At 41.7% G+C, this 20,857-nt stretch overlaps 1 protein-coding gene across 3 annotated transcripts in view; it reads right to left on the reverse strand.

The window, feature by feature from the left end:
- Positions 1 to 20,857, reverse strand: part of GRM1 (glutamate metabotropic receptor 1) — a 344,388-nt gene that overhangs the window by 4,992 nt on the left and 318,539 nt on the right. Inside the window, exon 8 of one of the 3 annotated variants that reach the window (XM_066373051.1) lies at positions 7,128 to 7,211. The exons of the other annotated variants lie outside the window; for them this stretch is intronic. Coding sequence (XP_066229148.1) covers positions 7,151 to 7,211 — 61 coding nt within the window. The 3' untranslated portion in view covers positions 7,128 to 7,150. The remainder of the gene's footprint in view (positions 1 to 7,127; positions 7,212 to 20,857) is intronic. 3 annotated transcript variants of the gene reach the window in all.

Here is a 20,857-nt window from a genome sequence, read left to right on the forward strand (position 1 = left end):
ATAAGTCTGCTCTTACTTTTAGACTCTTATATTCTGAATAGCTTTTTAGTAGATTGTGGTACCTCATAACATACTATTAATAACAACAGTGTAAATTAATACTTAAATCATTACATTTTTCCTCTTCTTTTTTTAGGAGTTTTATTTATTTATTTATTTATTTTCTGCTGTATCCATAAAAACAAGAAAGGAACACAATAATTAACACATTTGAGACATTAGAGGGAATAGGAAAAGGTTGATATATAAAATAAATTACTCTATATTACAGTTTTTCTTTAAAAAAAATCATAAGAAATGACCAATTGTTAATATAGTGGCCTCTTTAATCATTTTGAAAATACAGAAATAAATCCTTCAAAAATTATTTGTGTCACATTTATGATGAGGGAAACGTTTTGACATTTTATTTTTTTATAACTTGAAAAATGAACTGAGCCAGGTAAGTATAGATTCTTGTAAAAACCCTGATATGTACTTTGGAAATTCTGGATATAAAGATTCTACAGTGATGTAATAGCTACAAATTTGAGCTGATTACAGGGAAAAGGAAGGTAGTTCCTCTGTACATATGATGACCTATGCTGTATTTTTAATTGTCTAAAAAAAAACCTCCTCTCCAAATTGTTATCAAAATTAATATTTCTCCTAACTACATGTTTAATATATTCCCTGAGAATGTATAAAGGCTTGCAAATGCAAAATTACTGACTCATCAGTCTCCACACTATCTTGTTAGAACAGCTGAGTCTCTTCTGAGCTGAGCAAATGGAAGAACAGACTAGCGGTGTTCCTGGCAAGAACCAGCAGCCCACCAGCCGGCCAAAGACAAGACTATAGCTCCTCCTCCGAATCTGAAACTCTAGGTAAACTCATCTTCCACTTTCATCTTTCTCAATCTCTTCCACCCCCCACTTAACTCACACTGTCTTTCTCCTTATACAGTCAGTATGAATACGCCTCTTCCAGAACGTATAGAACTTCATGTTTACCTCTTGCCCTGCTTAAATGTGCTTTATCTAATGCTCCATCTAACTTTAATGACTTGTATCCTCTTTCAACTGCAATAGAAACACTTTTTCTTCTGCAAATGTATGCCTCTCTGTGCTCATTTAGAAAACGCTTCGACTAAAGCAATGCCTCGTGTCTTTATGTAGTTATGGGTGTGTGCTTTATAAAGCAAGCCCCTGGAAAACAAACACACTAGGGGGAAAAGATACAAGCATCCCTATGTTCACTGCGGAATTACTAGCAATAGCCAAGATATGGAAGCAACCTAGATGTCTATCAATAGGCAAATAACAAAGCTGTGGTATATACACAGCAGAATATTATTCAGAAATAAAAAAGTACAAAACCTTGCTATTTGTGACAACATGAATGTAGCTAGAGAGCATTATGCCAACAGAAACAAGTCAGACAAAAAGAGACAGATATCTTATGATTTCACTTATATACAAAGTCTAACAAAACAAAACAAATGAACAAACAAATATAATAAAAGCGGACACATAGATATAAAAACAAGCTGATAGTTGCCAAGGGCGGGCTTAGGAATATAGAAATGAAAAGAAATAAACTTGCAAAAAAAGTAATAAAGGCCTTGAGGAAAATACATACATACATACATATAATACATACAAACAAGTCCCTTGAAAGCAAGCCTGCCCTACTTCAACCAGCAGGCTTGCAGACCCTAACAAAACATTGTCCCCATCTTCGCATATACTAGGAAAAGAGGCACCCTTATATGCCTGGGACTTATTTTACTCACATAAGTCGTTTTCCCCATTGCTGAGTTCCACATGGGCCTCTTTTAAAGTCATGCTCATCCGTGTGTTAAAGGTATTATCAATCACCTTGCAAACTGGTATAATCACCATTTACTTCTGTTTTAATTCACTATTATTTCTATTCTTCTGGCGGGAGATTTTCCCTCCACTGGTCAAAGTTAGCAGCTTTCTTTCTCCTCAGAGTCTTGCTCTACGTTTGCTGTAAATTACTGTTTAATTAAGAAACAGCTTTAATGCTCTAGGGCATTTATGAGATTAAGAAAATTAGATTAACTTTTTTTTAAAGGACAAAATAAATTGCTTTCTAAAATCCAGAGATAGTAAAGGAAATGTCTCATCTTGTAGAAGATGTAGCATAGAATATATTTGGAGCCCGGATTAGCTATTTCTAACCGGCAGTCCACAGACAGCTTGAATTGTCTGTGAATTTACATGTGTATTAAGCTTTGTTTTTAGACTGCATCAATAGTATGTCTTTGTTATTTTAAAATGCATGCAAATGCTGTTATGATAAAACATACTGGTAGGCATTAGTGTAAATAAATTCTGAGGAACTTTTTTTGTATTTTATGTTCAAGTGGCCACTAACAAATGTACAATTAATATCCTAGATTCAGGTGAAGGTTCAGCAATCATTTTTGTGTGTAAAGCAGTTATCCTCCTTGAAATGATTAGAGACCCATTGCTGTGATATCAAGAGTAGGAAAAAAGTGTATGAGATTTGGGCAGGAAAAGGAAATAAGTGCAGTATAAAAATAAAATATTACTACAAAATAGGACTTTTCTTTAACTCTAGATAAATTCAATACCTTTTGTTTCTGCCATCAACTTCTGTCTTCCATTATTTAAGGTTACTCAGTGTCTGAACCTTAGGAAAAGCACCCTGGTCTAGAAACACCACATAATTGACACAAAGCATCCCATCTTCCTTGCTCGAACTTCAAAAGATAGATATCAGACCTAAACCCATCTCATATTTGAAGATTAAATGTAGTAGCGTTTGGCGTAACTACCTCAGGTGGCTAAATATTTGTATTGACATTGAAGTGATTAGAGGAAATCCCTGTGAGGCTGGAGAGGAAGAGGTCGGACCGGTGACACACGCTGGGGGTGAGCAGAGCCCGGCCGGCCTGGGGCCATGGTTTCGGCTGCAATCAGAGTGGACCTTGCTTTGGTTCTCCTTTCATTGGATAAAGTATTACAGTCGCCCAGACAGAACACACCATATTTACAGCCCTGTAGAGAAAAGCTGGAAGTGGGAGGTGTAAACAGATTAGTACATCTTTGGAGTTCAGAGCGACACTGTTTCGTTTGTTTCAGTAAGTACTAGTTACATCTGCTGAGCACACTGCTCCCTGCTCCAGGAAGATCTAACGTGTGAATCACAGTGTGGGTGGGTGTTTGAGATCAGGAGGAGGGCGTCCGGAACAAGCTGCCTGAGGGGGAAGTTTACACAACACCTGTCTCCCTTCTGTCCAATGTGAGTCTCTGCCACTACCAGGCTTTACAACCTCCCAACAGACATAAGGATGGTATCCAGAGAGCCCACAGACAAAGAAAGACCTTCACATAAGGAGGGAAGACACCAAGGAGGTTCACATTTGTTTCCTCTGAAAATGAAAATGGAAATAGAAAATGCCCTTGAGTCGCAGTGTGGAGAGAATGGGTCCCATGTTAAGAAAACAAACCATAGCCACAGGCCTGAGGGCCGTTCTGCTGGGGCCTTGTGGCTATGGCTGGGACATATTATTGAGGCAGGGGTGGTGCTATCTCAAGGAGACACTCCAGGGATGTCACCTCTACCTGTTTCAGCCAGCTGGTCCCAGTGGTGATGTTTGTAGAATCTCAGCCACAAGAGCTATCTGAAGTCACTTGAGTCAGACAGCTGTTTTCCCGGCAACCTCTAGTTCAGGGGTCCCCAAACTATGGCCCGCAGGCCGCATGCGGCCCCCTGAGGCCATTTATCCGGCCCCTGCCGCACTTCTGGAAGGGGCACCTCTTTCATTGGTGGTCAGTGAGAGGAGCACATTGACCATCTCATTAGCCAAAAGGAGGCCCATAGTTCCCATTGAAATACTGGTCAGTTTGTTGATTTAAATTTACTTGTTCTTTATTTTAAATATTGTATTTGTTCCCGTTTTGTTTTGTTTTTTTGTTTGTTTGTTTTTTTTACTTTAAAATAAGATATGTGCAGTGTGCATAGGGATTTGTTCATAGTTTTTTTTTATAGTCCGGCCCTCCAATGGTCTGAGGGACAGTAAAGTGGCCCCCTGTGTAAAAAGTTTGGGGACCCCTGCTCTAGTTAGTCTGCAGCACAAACCACTCCCACGGATTCTAGTTCCACTTCCTGAAGACTTTCCAGAGAAACCTGCATAATCAGCACGTACTCTCTGGGAGCCTATCTCTATGTAATTAAAATTTCTCATCTTTTTGACTCACCCTAGTTGTAAGGAAGAGAAATTCCAAATGTGTTACTGAAGACAGATTACTGGATAACTTGGAGTTTCTGCTGATAGTAAATCTTAAACAGCGTTGTCAATTTTATCCTTCTCCTCTTTGATTCTAACCTCATCATAAGCCAGCCAGAGAACCACTGGCTTACTGAAATTTGGTATATTATAAAGTTTAAAATGCACAGTCTCCCTTAAGACTCCAGATCAATCATACTCAATACCCTAAAGCTGTAAGGTACAGGATAAAAGAAAGCACAAGGAAAATCGGTTTGCCTTTATTGAGCCTGTGCTTTCTTCAATGAATTAATAAAGAAAAAGACGCCCGCAAATAAAATGACCTCATCAAAGTCGATAAAGTAAGGAAGGCCCCGTAAACTTTGATTGGGTATAGGGTCTACTCTCTTAAGAAATTTGACAAATTCATTTTAAACTAAAGAGCAGAATTGTGATGGTTACTAAACTTTTCCTAAGCACATATTAAATACCCTTTGATTCAACATAATCATGAATACTGGCTGATGAATGAAATTCTCATGCCAAAGTTTATTTAAGACATCATCCCAGTACAGGAGCATTGTTTAACAGCAGTACACCAGATGTAATATCCTCCAGGAAGTATAGATGGGCCTAGATCAGGGGTCCCCAAACTACAGCCCCGTAGGCCACATGCGGCCCCCTGAGGCCATTTATCCGGCCCGCCGCACTTCCAGAAGGGGCACCTCTTTCATTGGTGGTCAGTGAGAGTAGCATAGTTCCCACTGAAATCCTGGTCAGCTTGTTGACTTAAATTTACTTGTTCTTTATTTTAAATATTGTATTTGTTCCCGTTTTTTTTGTTTGTTTGTTTGTTTTTTTACTTTAAAATAAGATATGTGCAGTGTGCATAGGGATTTGTTCATAGTTTTTTTTATAGTCCGGCCCTCCAACGGTCTGAGGTACAGTGAACTGGCCCCCTGTGTAAAAAGTTTGGGGACCCCTGGCCTAGATCATCCTCCCTTTGAAGGAACGTCAGATCAAGCATTATCATTATTTCTATGGCCCATGCTACCAAACCTATGATTTAAATAACAACTCATTTGATGTTCTTCAGCCTTACCTAGAGCCCTCAGAGTTTTTGCCCTGGAAATATAGGGCAGTTATATTGCTCTGCTGAGCTTATTCCTTAGACATAGGACAGATCTAGGCAGACACAATGGTCCAGCCGGCAGCTTTATTTCTATCAGTAGTAGTCTCTTTGCCTTCCTTGTTTACAAAAGCTGTGGGCACTGAAGGTCACAGAAAGAGCATATGTTTCTTTTTATTTTTCTTTGCAATAACAACCATTGCTAAAAATAGCTAATCTCACCCTATGGTACACAGCTAACAACATCTTATCTTGTATAGTTTCCAGAAAGAACACTTGAATCAATCCTGATTTGAAAGTTCTTAACAACCAACCTGTTAACTTTGCTGATTGTTGCATTCATTTTTGTCACCTACCAAGAATGTACCCACTTGCAGCCTTTGCGTCCAGCCACTCACCTTTATGGCATGAAATCTTAGGTGACTCTCCTCTCTCTCTCTCTCTCTGGCCCTGCTGTCATGACAGGACAAGCACATTTCTTCTCCCCACCAATCCCTTGGGACAGGCAGCCAGCAGCTGTCAGAATCGGGATCTCCTTGCTGTGTCCTTGGCCTGACTCAATCCCTGGTACAAGAAACACTCAATGCTTTTGACTTGGGAGAATTACAGGCAATGAACCCAGGCTGGCTAGAGTGGCTTCCATTTATCACTTACAGAAGCCTCCAAACTACCACCTGAAACATACCAACATGGCTACTATATTTTCCCCCGAAGAGTCAATATAATTTGGTTGAAACCATACTCTTTCCTTTTGGGCCTTTTTTAAGGGACAAGAAGACCACAGACTTCCCAATGCACTCCACTGAGTGAAGAGAAGAGAGGCTAGGACCCCGGTCACCAGCCTCCAAGGCTAGTTCAGTAGCACATATTTGAACAAACTGGGCCCTTCTCATCTGAAGAGCAATTCAAGCCACAGACACCTCAGCAGCGGGCTCCCTCCTGCTGCAGGAATGTGTACCTTTGACTCTCCCAGGAGTTTGAAGGGCTGTAAAGGAACAGCTGAAAATGACCACAGACTCCGTGCACAATGAATTGAACATGGTCTATGTCCTTTTGTTAACTTAAAAAGACACTGTCAAGACCTAAAGGTCAAAAATTGGACCAAACATGCACCGTTTTTATCAGACAGGGAAAAATCTGATAAAAGCACTCAGAATTCTGGGAAAACAATGACTTTGCTTTTTGTAAAACTCACTTTTCTTGTGGGGCTCACAAAACTTCTGTTTTGTGCTCCCCAGGGTGTGAGAACCCCCCCCCCCCCAGCAGAGGCTCCTGTGGGCGCCCAGCCTCGGAGCCCGGCATCATAGAACTCTTTCATCCATTCAAACGCGGCTTTTGCTTTAATGGAGACAGGATTATTTCAAACATTTGTGCCACAGCAAAAACCCTTCAGCAGAACAAGAGAAAAAAAGAAAAAAGAAAAAGCTGTTTGCCAAGGAGAAGCTGACAGCTCTGTGCAGGGGAAATTCACTTTCGAGCTTGCGAGCGGGAGTCACAAACAAAAGTGAATCTCCGGGCCAGGCGGACCTGGTGCACCTGGCACCGCACCGCCGCGTAAACAAGCGAGAGACTAACGCCTTGACAGTGTCCTTTTAAGAACACGGGCAGTCAGATTAAGGCAGTCGTGCAAACCATGGCACGTAAACGGTTCCTCCTTCCGGATGGCATGCACCACATCTGTTTCCGTGTTAGAAAGTGGAAAAACCCAGGAGAGAGAAAGCAAGGGCAAACCACTAGTTTCCATGCAGCTTCTCTTACACATTCACTGCAGTGTGGGGCTTTCAAAGCTGCACATGTGCCGACGGACACTGGCTGCTGGGCGAGAACTCTGGCTGCCTCTTCCTGAAGATGGAAAAGAAAAAGACACCCAGTGAGTGAGTGGTTATACACGGGGACCGAAATGGCGACTACACCACTCAGGCGGTGCCGGGGCCGGCGGCGGGGGCTGGCCTGGCCCCTGAGACCCCTCCATGTCATCTCCACCTCCAGGTCCTGCAGCCTTCTTGCTCTGGGCCGCTTCTCCCTGCCCGGCTCCCTTCTGACAGCCACGTCAGTGGAGTGCATTCTTTCACCTGTGGGACCGTGCCTTTCCCAGCGGCAGACATGATTTGGCTGTGTTTCTTTCTGTCTGTCCCAAGTTAGCTCCTTCCCTCCCCTCCTGACACCTGCCTTCATTCCCAGGGGTGGTTCATGGATTAACATCTTACACTGCAACTGCTGATTTTCCTCCCTATTATGTTATCAGAAAAGCATTGCTGTCACTTTACATAAAGTCACATTTGTCTCTTGGTCTTACAGATGGAATGTGTCTAACGGTGGAGAGGAGGGGAGCGGCAAGAGATTGAAGACCTCTGTCACAAGGGGAGGATGTCACCTCATTTCTTGGTTAGATGTCTCCATAGACTGCATACAAGTGACCTGGCAAGTGAGAGGAGCACTGACTGGACATGACCAGGACAGAGGGGCGGTCACGGACAGTCCACCTCGCCATCATTTGTTGGAGTGAGAATAAATGGGTTTCCCACGAGTTGCATAGCACTTCAAAAGGTGGTGGGATAAAGCCATCTACTTGTCACTCCCAAAAGGACTGCCAGTCACAGAAAAGACTTCTAGGAGCAACACGCTCCAGGAGAACTACCAGCAGGGAATGGGGTGATGTGGGTGAGGTTGGTTGAACTGGGGAGAATGTTCCATACTAGGGAACTCTGCAGTGATGAAATTCCTTCTGGAACTCCCTAAAAACCCACAAATGTTCTCTATGAACCAGCATTGGGCCACCGACCCCAGGATCTTGTGTCTTGGTGACAATGATCCAATGTTAAGCAGCAAAGGACCACAACAGTTTCAGTCAAGTCCAAGACCTTTGTCGTCTCTCCTATATCTTTTCCCCCATTGGGGGGGGGCACTCAGAAGAGCAGGAGAGAGAGCTGTTGTAAGAACAGACCAGGCCCCTCTCCATTCCAAGTCTTTCAGGCAGAGATGCTGGGAAGGACAGAGGTCAGTTTGAAATTTAAAACGAGAATACAATAGAATAGCTTCTTAATACCTTAAAGTAAGGAAACTGATCTGAATGGAGAAGGAAGGGACGGGAATGTTACCCATAGCACAGCTGAAATTAAGGGAGAAAATAATAAAATTGAATCGATATCTGTATTTTCAGTTTGGGTCATTCAATAAACTACCTTGAGCAATTTGAAATCCCCATCTAGAGATAAGAACTTGAGATTCCTCGGTGTAACTTTGTTACCCCTGCAGTAATCCACTTATTTCAGATAATTAGGCAAAGAGATAATGTTTACTATGAAACTTGTGAAAATAATATATATGTTCCTGACCTGTCATATGCCCACCTGACATTGCATAGATCATAAAAACAATATAGCATGTAAAGGACCCAGTAATAAAAGTGTGATGTTTGAATATGTGAAGGAAATTATCAGTAAGAAAGAGCATTTAACCTGCAAAATAATATTTTAAAAACTGCATTTTTCATGAAAGAGACAGAAAATAAACTCAGGACACTTGGCTTTGCCTTCCTGTATCCCCTGGAGTCCTCTCATTTTACCTTTAGGTGACATTGATATGGGGTCCGGTCCAATGGTGTGGGAGGCCAGGACCCTGGCAGGGCTGGCTCTGTGGCCCTGTGACTAATGCAGACCCCAGGTTCCTAATCAGAAGTGCCCCGTGCTCGGAGTTTAGTGTTCCACAGTCACCCTCTTGAAATTCGTAAGAATTGCGTTTTGTCAGTGATGTTGGAAGGGAAAATGGGGCATGTGCTTGGGACTTGCAGCCTCAGCTCAGGCACAGTCCTGCCTCCCGGAATTCCCTAAACAGATTTTCGCTTTCTTGCTCTCCTGGCCCCTGGGCTTCGAGCCATCCTCATCTCCCACTCCTACTTCCCGCCCTGGGATCGCTGCCACCGTCCAACTGGCAGGGGTTTCTGAGCAACAGCGGGGTAAGATCAGGGTCGGGTGCACGTGTCCTGTAGCATCTGGAGGCAGCAAATGGCCAGGGCGCCAACCTTCCTTGACTGGCAGGGCCACTGTGCCCTTGGCAGGCAAAACAGCAGGGACAAGCCTCTCTATCCTCAGTGGCAGTACCTCACAGGTCCTTGAGCTGTTGTTGCAGTACCCTTGGGAGTTTCCTGTCTGCCACAGGCTGAAGCAAGGGGCTCACCGGAAGGGGAGATCCCTGCTTCAGTCTCCCGGTGGCCTCTGCCCAGTGACTGGCTGGAGTCGATGGTGGTGGCTGCAGCTCCCAGAAGGGCCTGCACTCACCCTGTGAGTGCCCCCCCCCCCCCCCACGAGGGAGCATGCCCTGACATGACAAATAAAAACTCCTTTGCAGGTGGAGGGGAGACCACAGAAGAAAGGAAAGAGCTTCATATTTTAGTACTTTTAACACTTTCCCTCTGCATTCTGAACCAAGGTTTCAAGTGTTCGTTTTGCACTGGGCTGTGCAAATGGTGTACCTGTTCTTCAGGGTGTATGGTGATAAAAGCAATGCGGAAACATTCAGCCAGGAAGTGGGTGGCACACCTAGACACAGATCAGCACTGCTTGTCTCCCACGGGCTGGGGCAGGGAGCTCTGCGGCCTGTGTACGGCCTTGGAATCCCTCCTGCAGTGACTGAACAGTTCTGTGGTTCCTCACAGAGTTTCAGCAGTACTGACAGCCAAACCTCACAGAATAGTTCTAAGCAATTCCAAATCCACCTTAATCAACTGTGGATTGAAATGGTGGATAAACTACAGCATCTCCTTCACGTGCCACTTCTCTAGTCCTTGACTTTCACTCGGCACTGAAGTGAAGTGTAAATGACCTATGCATGCAGAGCTGCTTCTCTGAATGCTGCGGTTTATTAAAGGTCACAGGCCAAGCCTTGCAAAATCCGATGCCAGAGTGGCCAACTGCAGAAGAACTGGGAGGAGGAGTCTGACTTCTGAGTATTTATAGCAACTGTAAAACCACATATTTAACCAACCACAGATTCCACGAGCCAGAGTAAAAGCTTGGAGGGAAAATGGAGCATATGGGGGCTTGTCAAATATAAGTCCCAAATCTGTGCCGGAATCTTTTGGCAGACACTGTTGATTTAAAGAGACCCCAGAAGTTTAGTTAGAAAGATTCTTCTTCAATTTCTTCTGAAAGTACACAGTTTGTTTTTCTCTTTTTTTCTTCTTTCCTCCCTCCCTCCTTCCCTCCCTCCTTCCTCCCCTCCTTCCTTCCTTCCTTCCTTCCTTCCTTCCTTCCTTCCTTCCTTCCTTCCTTCCTTCCTCCCTCCCTCCCTCCCTCCCTCCCTCCCTCCCTCCCTCCCTCCCTCCCTCCCTCCCTTCCTTCCTTCCTTCCTTCCTTCCTTCCTTCCTTCCTTCCCTTCCCTTCCCTTCCCTTCCCTTCCCTTCCTTTCCTTCCTTCCTTCCCTTCCTTTCCTTTCCTCCCTTCCTCCCTTCCTCCCTTCCTTCCCTCCTTCTTCTTTCTTTATTTCTTCTTTCCTTCCTTCCTTTCTTGCAATAAAGAGCCACTGCTTGTTTTAAACTCGTGGATTGTGCCTAGCTTTCCCCATCTATTCCCATTGTCTAAATAATCTTTCTTTTAAGTACACTTTTTGGGTGCACTTTGTTTTAATGCACTCTTCTTCACAGCAGGTAATCTGTACATCAGTTTCAATGCTAGGAGTTATCCTCTATATTCTTTTATATGCTAATGCTATCTTGAGATGTTGCTGGGAACACGGTTTACTCTTTTATGAGCACAGCAATGAAATCCCTGGACGGGACTCAGGAGACGAGGCATTTTCCAACTGTGCATTTTCCCCTTTCAGACTCAGTGTTACCCTCCATTAAAAAGGCTTATTAAAACAGCACGTGTAAAAGCTTCCAAGTAGCAAAATGCTATCCCAGCCTAAGGCATCACTGCTGATACTTTTGCTCTGAAAGATGGAGAAACAAAAGCAGAGACAAAAGACCCAGATGTTTTCAATCTTAGTGTATTTTTAGATGAGATTCATTCATAGTCTCTCACACTTAGCTTTACTCTTGGATTTTAGCTACTTTCCTTATATTACATGTAGAAAACAAACTGACTTCTTTTTGTTCTCTAAAGTATATGTGTTTTTGTGTGTGTGCAATGTTAGTGACACTGAATGGATGTGTCAGGAGCAGATAAAGGCCAGGCCCACAGTCAGGTTAGCTGTCTATATCTGAAGCTGAATGTCTGTGATAGGTTTGGAGATGAATCTACTTTTAGCACAGATTAAAATGGTCTATACAATTCCAGATGGTCAGCTCACCATGGCCATGACAATGAGACAGCTGTCCAAAGGAATCATAAAGAATGACGGCAACCACTCACAACCACTTCAGCAGACTGTTTTTATAGTTTTTTTTAACAGATAAATAGGATAATTTGTCACTCAGATTGTTTTCAAAAGCCAAATTTGTATTTTCTATTATCTGAATTTAAATATTTATTTGTCAGTCTTTGTTCATCAGAGAGAAGAATGGAGCTCTGACTCCGTGTAGGTCCTCTCTAAATGGTAATGTCTTCCTCTCCTTCTGTTAACCCGTGCACGTTTAACATAATCCATTAAGGTTCTTCATAAACACACATCATGCAGTTTCTCCAAAAGGATGTAAAATATTGCTCTATTCTTAAAATTCATAATTATAGAGATTTCTAGGCTAATAAGAGACTATGAAGAATGATTAGTAAAATTTAATTAGTTAACATCACAGATTTGTCAATATTAATATTTTGCCTCATTCAAGTCCCTTTTCTTTTGAAAACATTGAGAATAAATTTCAAGCCCTCTGTATATTATTCTTAATATTTATTCTCTCTTTTTCAAGAGATATTTTAGTATGTATTATCTCTTGGTATACTTAATACTTTTCCAGCATGCATATTCAAAGTATTAATAAATCGTATATGGGAGTGTTCAGCATATTATTAAGCTTTATATTCATAGCATCACTGTATTTCCATTCATCAATTTGCCATTTTTGCATGGTAGAATATTAATAATTATAGCTTTAGTTTATTCACTTAAACTACAATAAAATAAATAATTATCACACTACAAAAATATAATGTTCCTATTCAAGTTTCCTACATTTTTCTATTTTAAGCAATATTACAGTAGAAATTCTTGGTTGAGTCTTCCTGCACACATATGAGAGAGTTTTTCTATGGTATGGATCTAGATTTAGGATCGGTAGATAGTTGTGCATATACATTTGTTTTTCTTAAATATTGCCAAATTGCTTTGCAGAATGTTTTTTATTTTTCTTTTGTATTTTTCCGAAGCCAGAAATGGGGAGGCACTCAGACAGACTCCCGCATGCACCCGACCGGGATCCACCTGGCACGCCCACCAGGGGGCGATGCTCTGCCCATCTTAGGGCATCGCTCTGCTGCAATCAGAGCCATTCCAGCGCCCGAGGCAGAGGCCACAGAGCCATTCTCAGCGCCCGAGCAAACCTTGCTCCAATGGAGCCCTGGCTGCGGGAGGGGAACAGAGAGACAGAGACAGAGAGGAAGGAGAGGGGGAGGAGTGGAGAAGCAGACGGGCGCTTTTCCTGCATGCCCTGACCGGGAATTGAACCCGGGACTCCTGCACGCCAGGCTGACGCTCTACCACTTAGCCAACCGGCCAGGGCCTGCATAATGTTTTCACAACTTATACTAATAGGTGAGAATTCATATTATTCTTTCTAATTCTATTTTCAGAATCTTTAAAATTGACTTTTTATTATAAAAATTTTCAAAAATATATAGACATAGAGAAAATGTTAAACTGAACTCCCACATTCCTATTATCCAGTTTCAATAATAACCAATGTATATGTGAGTCTCATTCCATTTATAGTCCCCCCCTTTTTTATTGATTATAGAGAGGAAGAGGGGACAGAGAGAAGGAGAAACATCAACTGATTGCTCCACTTATCCATGCATTCATTGGTTGATTCTTGGATGTGCTCTGACGGGAATGGAACCCACAATCTTAGCATATCAGTACAATGTTCTAACAAACTGAGATATCCAGCCAGGGCTATAGTACCCACTTACTTATTTTAGAATAAATCTAAAATATTATGTCAGTTTATCAAAAAAGAATTCAGTATAGCCTGACCTGTGGTGGCACAGTGGATGAAGTGTTGACCTGGAGTGTGAAGGTTGCTGGTTCGAAACCCTGGGCTTGCCTGGTCAAGGCACGTACAGGAAGCAACTAAGTTGATGCTTCCTGCTCCTCACTCTCTCTCTCCCGTCTTCTAAAATCAATAAATAAAATCTTAAAAAAAAGAATTCAGTATATATGTCTACAATACAGGAACACACTTTTATAATAAAAGGAAAAAATGATAATGTATGACACTTAAATTATTAGTAATCCTTTAATATAATCAAATACTGTATTCAGTCTCATATATTTTTGCTTTGCCTTTTAAATCAGCATATAGATAAGATCTGCATATTGCTTTGGTTGAGTCTCTTGAGTCTTTTTAAATTGATAGATATTTCTTCCTCTTTTTTGCTTGCTATTCTTTTGTTGAAAAAACATGGATTATTTCTCAGCTTATAGATTTTACCGATTAAGTCTGTGTGGTGTCATTTAACTTGTGTTTCTGTCACCTATATTTTCTATAAATTGAAAATTAGATCTGAAGGCTTGGTCAGATTCAAGATTGGTTGTATGGGAAGAATAGTTTATAAGAGAGCGTTTTTTCCTATTATACAAGAGTGGGAAGTGCATAGATTGGATTGTTTATTAATCACATTAAAATTGATCAGTGGTTTCAGGGCATACATTATAAAACTCCCCATCTGTCTTTCATCTGATGGTTTTAGCAGTCATTGATAATCATTACATGGATTAACTAATTTTATTTCAAAACAAGAAAATGGTGATATTATAAACTTATTATTCCTTCTGTATTTAACTGGATTTCTTTTTTTAAATTTATTTATTCATTTTAGAGAGGAGAGGGATAGACAGAGAGAGGAGAGACAGAGAGAGAGAGAAGGGGGGAGGAGCTGGAAGCATCAACTCCCATATGTGCCTTGACCAGGCAAGCCCAGGGTTTCGAACCGGTGTCTTCAGCATTTCCAGGTCGACGCTTTATCCACTGCGCCACCACAGGTCAGGCTAACTGGATTTCTTTGCTAAAGAACTTTCCCTTGTCAGCTACTTGAATCTTCTGAGGCAGAATTCAAACAGAAAATGCAAGACAAATGAATGCTTTTTGCCTTTATTTACCAATGTTCAGAATGATTTGGTTTTCTACTATCAGTAGACCGCCTGTGGGTCTCCTTCTATTGTCTAATAGTTTCTGTTGGATTTTTGGTTGTATGGTCCTAATTTTTGCATGCCTAAACATATTTTATATCAGATAAGACACTGTATATATGTATATTTAAAATATCATTCTGTATATGGTGTTATCCCAACCAGAGTTGTTTCACCACCTTCTCTGCTAAGTAGAGAGAGACAGATCAACTTAACCCAATCAGGAACTGAGTTGAGTCAAAGTTATTTTGCAACTGGAATAAGAATAACTCTATTGTTGGATATATCTATTCCTTCAGAATTTTTTTCTGCAAAATTTATGGAGGTAACATTGGTTAATAGGGTCATATAGGTTTTAAGTATACATTTCTATGGTACATGATCTGCATACTGTACTGTGTGCCCACCACTCAAAACCAAATCACCTTCTATGACCATGTATTTGACTCCCTTTACATAGTGTTATTAGTAAGTATTCTATGACATTTCTACGGCTACAGTAAAATAACATAAATATATGTGTATATTTATGGGCTATTCTGATTCTATCATCTCCAGTTTCCTTGAGAACTAGGATTCTTATTGCAGAATAAAGAAAATATATATGTAACACATGATAATATATGAGGGGGCCTATGAATTTCCACACCAGACAGACTGAGAACAGATGTAATAGGTACTCAATGGAACACTAATTTTGAGCTGCTTTCTAAAACCTACCAACTACATAATTCCCAGCCTTAGAATAATATTAGGTTGTATGAATATGGCATGCTTCCAGGTAGGGTGTGGTAAGTACAGTGTGAGTACTGTCGTCTCCTATTAGAAACAGAGACACTGAAATGCATAGAAACGTAGAGGTGAGGAACATGATGTGCTCCTATGGACCACACGGAGCACACATTCCTAAGGACGGTCTTCGAGGAGACCCTCCAGGATCCGGTTTTCAGCCTGGCAGTCGTTGCTCCCAACACACACCACCCAGGTAGGTACAGCAGCAGGACTTATTTTGTCTGCTCAGTAGGAACGACCCATCATCCAGGGTGAGACTTATATCAGAGAAGTTCATGTACTAAGACTGTCACATATCAGAATTTCAGCTTCATTTGCAATGGGAAATAACGTTCCGGATTTAGGATACTAAACTGTACATAAATAGACCTAGAGGTAGGGGAAGACAGTGTTTGATAGTTGCCTTTTCTCAGGGAATCAGAAGAAGGGGGGGGGGGCTGGCAAGTTTCAATACTCAAGCTTTTGATGACATGAAGCTAAGTAGTTTGTTTCACCTCTTGGTCTTAGGGATCACCTTATCATTCGGACTTCAGTTTTCAGAAAGCCCATGGGGAACAAGCCCCTCAACGTAACCTCACACCAGAGAGCTCTCTTACCATTCCAATTGTTAGTTCTGGTAATTGCTTATTTCTTTTGGGTCTGATCAATCTCACCTTCTTACAGATCAATCATGCTTTAGTGGTGTGAACATATTTAATCTGGTCACAGCTCAAACATTATAAGCTTTGGAGCCAAACATCCCTGAGGTGAAAGCATATCTCTGCTTACTCTGTGGATCTTAAGATAGAATTTGGTAAAGCAACCTTATTTCCACTTTTATTTTTATCTTTTAAAAATTTCTTTATGTTCAACTTATTCTCTTCACCCCAACTGTCAAAGCCTTAGGTCAAATCACTGTGATCTTCCGGGTGGACTTTGCAACAGCCCTGACCCCCCGGGGCACTCGCCTGTCCACCCCCACACTGAGGGCGGGGTGCAGGTGCTGACACACACTTCTCACTGACCACAGTGCACCCCCATTTTGTGGCTTTAGCAGTTCTCCATTATTCAGGGGATGAGATCCTAAAGCCTGTGACGAGGCCCCGGGCGAGCTGGTCTCCGTGGACCCTTCCAGTCTCTTCTTATCACGTGTGCCTTCTTTCTCACCCCCAGGAATCCTGGGAGGGCTGCCTTCCCTTCGGCCATCAGTGTTTTACCCTGCTCAGAGCCTTTACACTTTGATTTCTTGAGTTATCTACCCTATTGGCTACCTTCCTTTCTTAGCTAACCCCTTTTCTTGTTCAGAAGTCTTAGGGAAAATTAGACTTCTTTTGGGGAATGTTTCCAACTTCCATGCACTAAGACTGGTCAGATCCTCCTCACAGCACTCCCTGCAACACCTTGAATTGATCCTTAAAAGAACTCACTACACTTGTGGTTACTCATTCAGTGTCTGGTCTCCTGGCTAGATTTCAATTTCCACAAAGCAGGGGCCAGATCCAATTTGTTCACCACTGTATTCCCTGCACTTGCCCAATGCCTCGCTCACAGCAGGTGCTTGAAAATAATTTGCAGAGTGAATGAGTCAATATTTCTCTTCCTAGTCTTAAAAGGTATGTGGGGGGTAGGTGGAGGTGGGCAAAGGGACCAGGAATGGGGACGAAAGAGACTTTGCTTGGGGCAATGGGTGCACAATAAGTTGTGCAGATGATATTTTATTGAGTTGCACAACTAAACCTGTAACCCAATAAATTCAATTAACAACATATAAGTAAACTAAATACTTCTAAAAGGTGATGTCTGGCCTTGAAATCATTCCAACTCTCAGAGCAAAACTGATTCCATGCTAGGGACTGCCCTAGAAGAACTTTTGGCTTCAAACATTCAAAGGTAAACAAAAATTTTTAATAACAAATTCCTGTCAACATTATTGAAACCTTCCTTTCCCTCCATTTTTCTAATATGATGTGGTCTTCCTTGCCTCCACATTCCCTTACATAGTGGCCCCTGTGCCTAGAACACTCTTGCTGCATTTCCCCCACCTTAACCCCCTGGCTGGTGTAGCTTCTAGCTAATGGAATCATGGTCATAGCTCTTCCTTGATTAGTATCGACGTTTGAGACCTCCCCTGACTCAAAGGTCCATGGTAGAGGCCATTGCTACCTGCCTCCTGCACAAGCACACTCTCCTTCCTCTGTCACAGGGCTTGCCCTGCCACGTTGTCATTGGCAGATTTCATGCTGCTGTCCTCCCCTCCACTCAACTTGAAGTTCTGTGCAGTCATGGACCATGCAATAGATCTTCTCCAGAAAACTGCCCACAATTTGTAAAACAGTAACCCCTATATATACTTTTTTAAACAACGAACTGAATTATGAAACCCTTACTAAAAATCACTTGAAATATTATTGCTTGCAAGAAGGCACAGACAGAATCAAGGGCTAAGGTTACAGAGCTGGCTGGTGACAGAGCTATGGTCATCCTTTCTGCCCCCTCACCCTCATCTCTGCCCCCTTGTCATAATTTCTCTTATTCTACTTTGATCTTGCAGGTATTTATTTTTGCCTTTGTTAATACCTTTTTCCCATCCCTTACCTGCCTAAGCCAAATAACATAATCAGTGCCAAATTTGCCCAAGTAGAAAATGATACTAATACCCACAGTGTTTGAGAACATTTACTAGTAGCAAAGCAGCAGTATCTACTTTCATAACTGGGAAATCAGGGAAAGGAAAGTATTTCCTATGGTTATTGATTTCTTTTCAGAAGTTGTTTTCCAATATGTTTGGCAGTATCACTGGGGATCTGGCCTAATTTTGTTAGCGGTAGACTCCTCATTTATCTTGAAGATAATCTGTATAGAGGGTACTATTAAGTTGCCTTCAATTATACGAGGTTCCCCTTACCCTTTGAAATAAAGTCAAATTACAGACACATTTTTTTGTTAACTCGATTAATATTTGCTGATTTTTTTCTATTCTATTAACAATAAGTAATAATTCATTGTTGGCCTGTAATTTTTGATATATATATATTTTAGTCCATTCAAAGACAATATCATAATGATCTATTTTCCTTTCAAAAAGGCAAGACACCTCTTTTTCCTCTCCTTTGTTTAGTTTGAGGCAATTTAGAAGCAGTTTATATCCAGGAATCTCTAGAAAAGTAGCAAAGACAAGGTCTAGTTGTTCAATTTGTTTGAATCTCCGCCTCGTACCTTCATAATAAATGGTGTGTCACAGCTATGGTGTTTTCTTTCTCCTCCACTGGCATATCTACTAGAATTTGGAATATTCGTGGAGTATTCGTTCCTATTTTGCATGGGTAGGTGATTAATTATTTGGCTGGCTGGCTAGCCACCTGTATGAAGGTTTTGCAACTTTTCTTTGTCAACATTTCTAAATATAAAATGCTGGTACATAGAAGTGACTTATATAGATGGCCAGGAAGAAAAGATGGGGTTGGATGGAGATGGGATTTCCTTGCTAGACACTTGCAGGATTTCTGCTCATGTCAAATCATCTGTGAATTGCCTCCCTGATCCTACCCATGAAGAACAGGAGTGATGATCCCCTGGAAGACAGTTTTATACCCCATTACTCCACCCTTTGTTCATCATAAACCTGACCTGGGATAGACCCCTGAGCCCAGATGTGCCAATCAGTTCCTTTCTGTGTTATGTAGAACCACCTGTGTAGAGGAAAGGAAGCAGTCTCTCTGGGTAGCTAGTCCTATAATAACATATAAACTCAAGAGAATTGGGATTATTGTCCTTGGACTCGCCATGAGGGACCAACAAATGCACAAAGCAGCTCTACGAAGAGAAAATGAGAAGGGAGGCAGGGAGACAGAGGGTGACCTAGAAGTCTGGAGCCTTTACCCCTAGGAATCCAGTCCCCTACATGGCCCAGAAACAATCCAAACCTTCTTACCATGACATACCTAAAACTGTTCCCTATATTCTTTCTGTTAATAACTCACCCCCTGTTGCTTAGGCTAGTCTAATTGGCTTCTATACTTGCAATCAAAGGATTGTAATTAATGAGCCAATAGGTTCTATTCTCATGACTGAAACTTCCAAATGTACTAGGGCTTTCTTCTTCATTTTTTTTTTTTTTTTTTTTTTACAGAAACAGAAAGAGACAGAGGGAGGGACAGACAGAGACAGATCAGAAGGAAGAGAGATGAGAAGAATCAATTCTTCATTGCAGCACCTTTTTTCTTATTGATTGCTTTCTCATATGTGTCTTAACCAGGAGGCTACAGCAGACCCAGTGACCCCTTGCTCAAGCCAGCGACCTTGGGTCCAAGCTAATGAGCCTTGCTCAAACCAGATCAGCCCACACTCAAGCTGGCGAGCTCGGGGTATTGAACCTGGGTCCTCCGTGTCCAGTCCGATGCTCTATCCACTGCGCCACCACCTGGTCAGGCTGTACTGGTATTTCCTTCTTGTTTTCTTCATTTTGCAAGCTGTTAACATTTTTACTCATGAATTAGCTTTAGAAACACGTTGTTCACATGTTACCCTTTTGAGTAGGTAACACTTTACACTGGACACTAAGACTAACAGATGGAATGCAAATGACCTCATCCTTCTTTAGCTGTGGCCAAGCATGGACAGGTTGCCAAGCCATGTCCAACAGGGTGTCCTTCCTCATACACATCTCACACTGAGTAACACTTGTATGCCTCCACTTTCAGCAGATGCACAGCTCCCCATTCTAAGAGCATGGATAGGATGAGCTGATAATAATGATGCATGTCCTCAGTTTTTAGCACTCTTTTTACATGAAAATGTAATGTAGAGTTTTATGTTAGCATATAAACTCTAAATTAATGGGTCAGGCTGCCCAGCATAAACCATACAATCTCTCTATATTTTCAATTTTTCTTTCTCTGTTGACTCCTTTCTCTGATATTACAAGCACGCTTTAATTTCTCTTCTGTTATACCACTCTTTTCTCTTCCCTGGCCTCCTTAAATACTTTCTAACCTTCTGAATTAATCCCTTGAATGGCACACTCTTCAACTTATTGCAATAGAAATTCTATTCACATCACACCCTTAAAACCATTGCAGGAGAACCAAGGTGTCTCCATCCTGGGGTATATCAAGGATCCCATGTTCTTTTTTCTGTTATGAACAGATTATTTGTCCTCCCACTTAAATTCATATGTTGAAGTTCTAACCCCCAATGTAATGGTACTAAGAGAAATCTTTGGAAGATATTAAGGTTAGTTGAGGTCATGAGAGTGTCACTTAAATGGGATTAGTGTTCTTATACAAAGAGACACTAGACAGTTCTCTCTCCATTTCTCTGTTCCCTCGTGCCTATAAGAGAAGAGGTTAAGTGAGCATACAGTTAGATGGCAGCTGTTTTCAGCCCAAGGGGCAAGGTCTCACCAGAAATCAACCATACTGGCACCCTGATGT

Source organism: Saccopteryx leptura, chromosome 3 (genome assembly GCF_036850995.1).
Source record: "Saccopteryx leptura isolate mSacLep1 chromosome 3, mSacLep1_pri_phased_curated, whole genome shotgun sequence".
Taxonomy (NCBI): domain Eukaryota; kingdom Metazoa; phylum Chordata; class Mammalia; order Chiroptera; family Emballonuridae; genus Saccopteryx; species Saccopteryx leptura.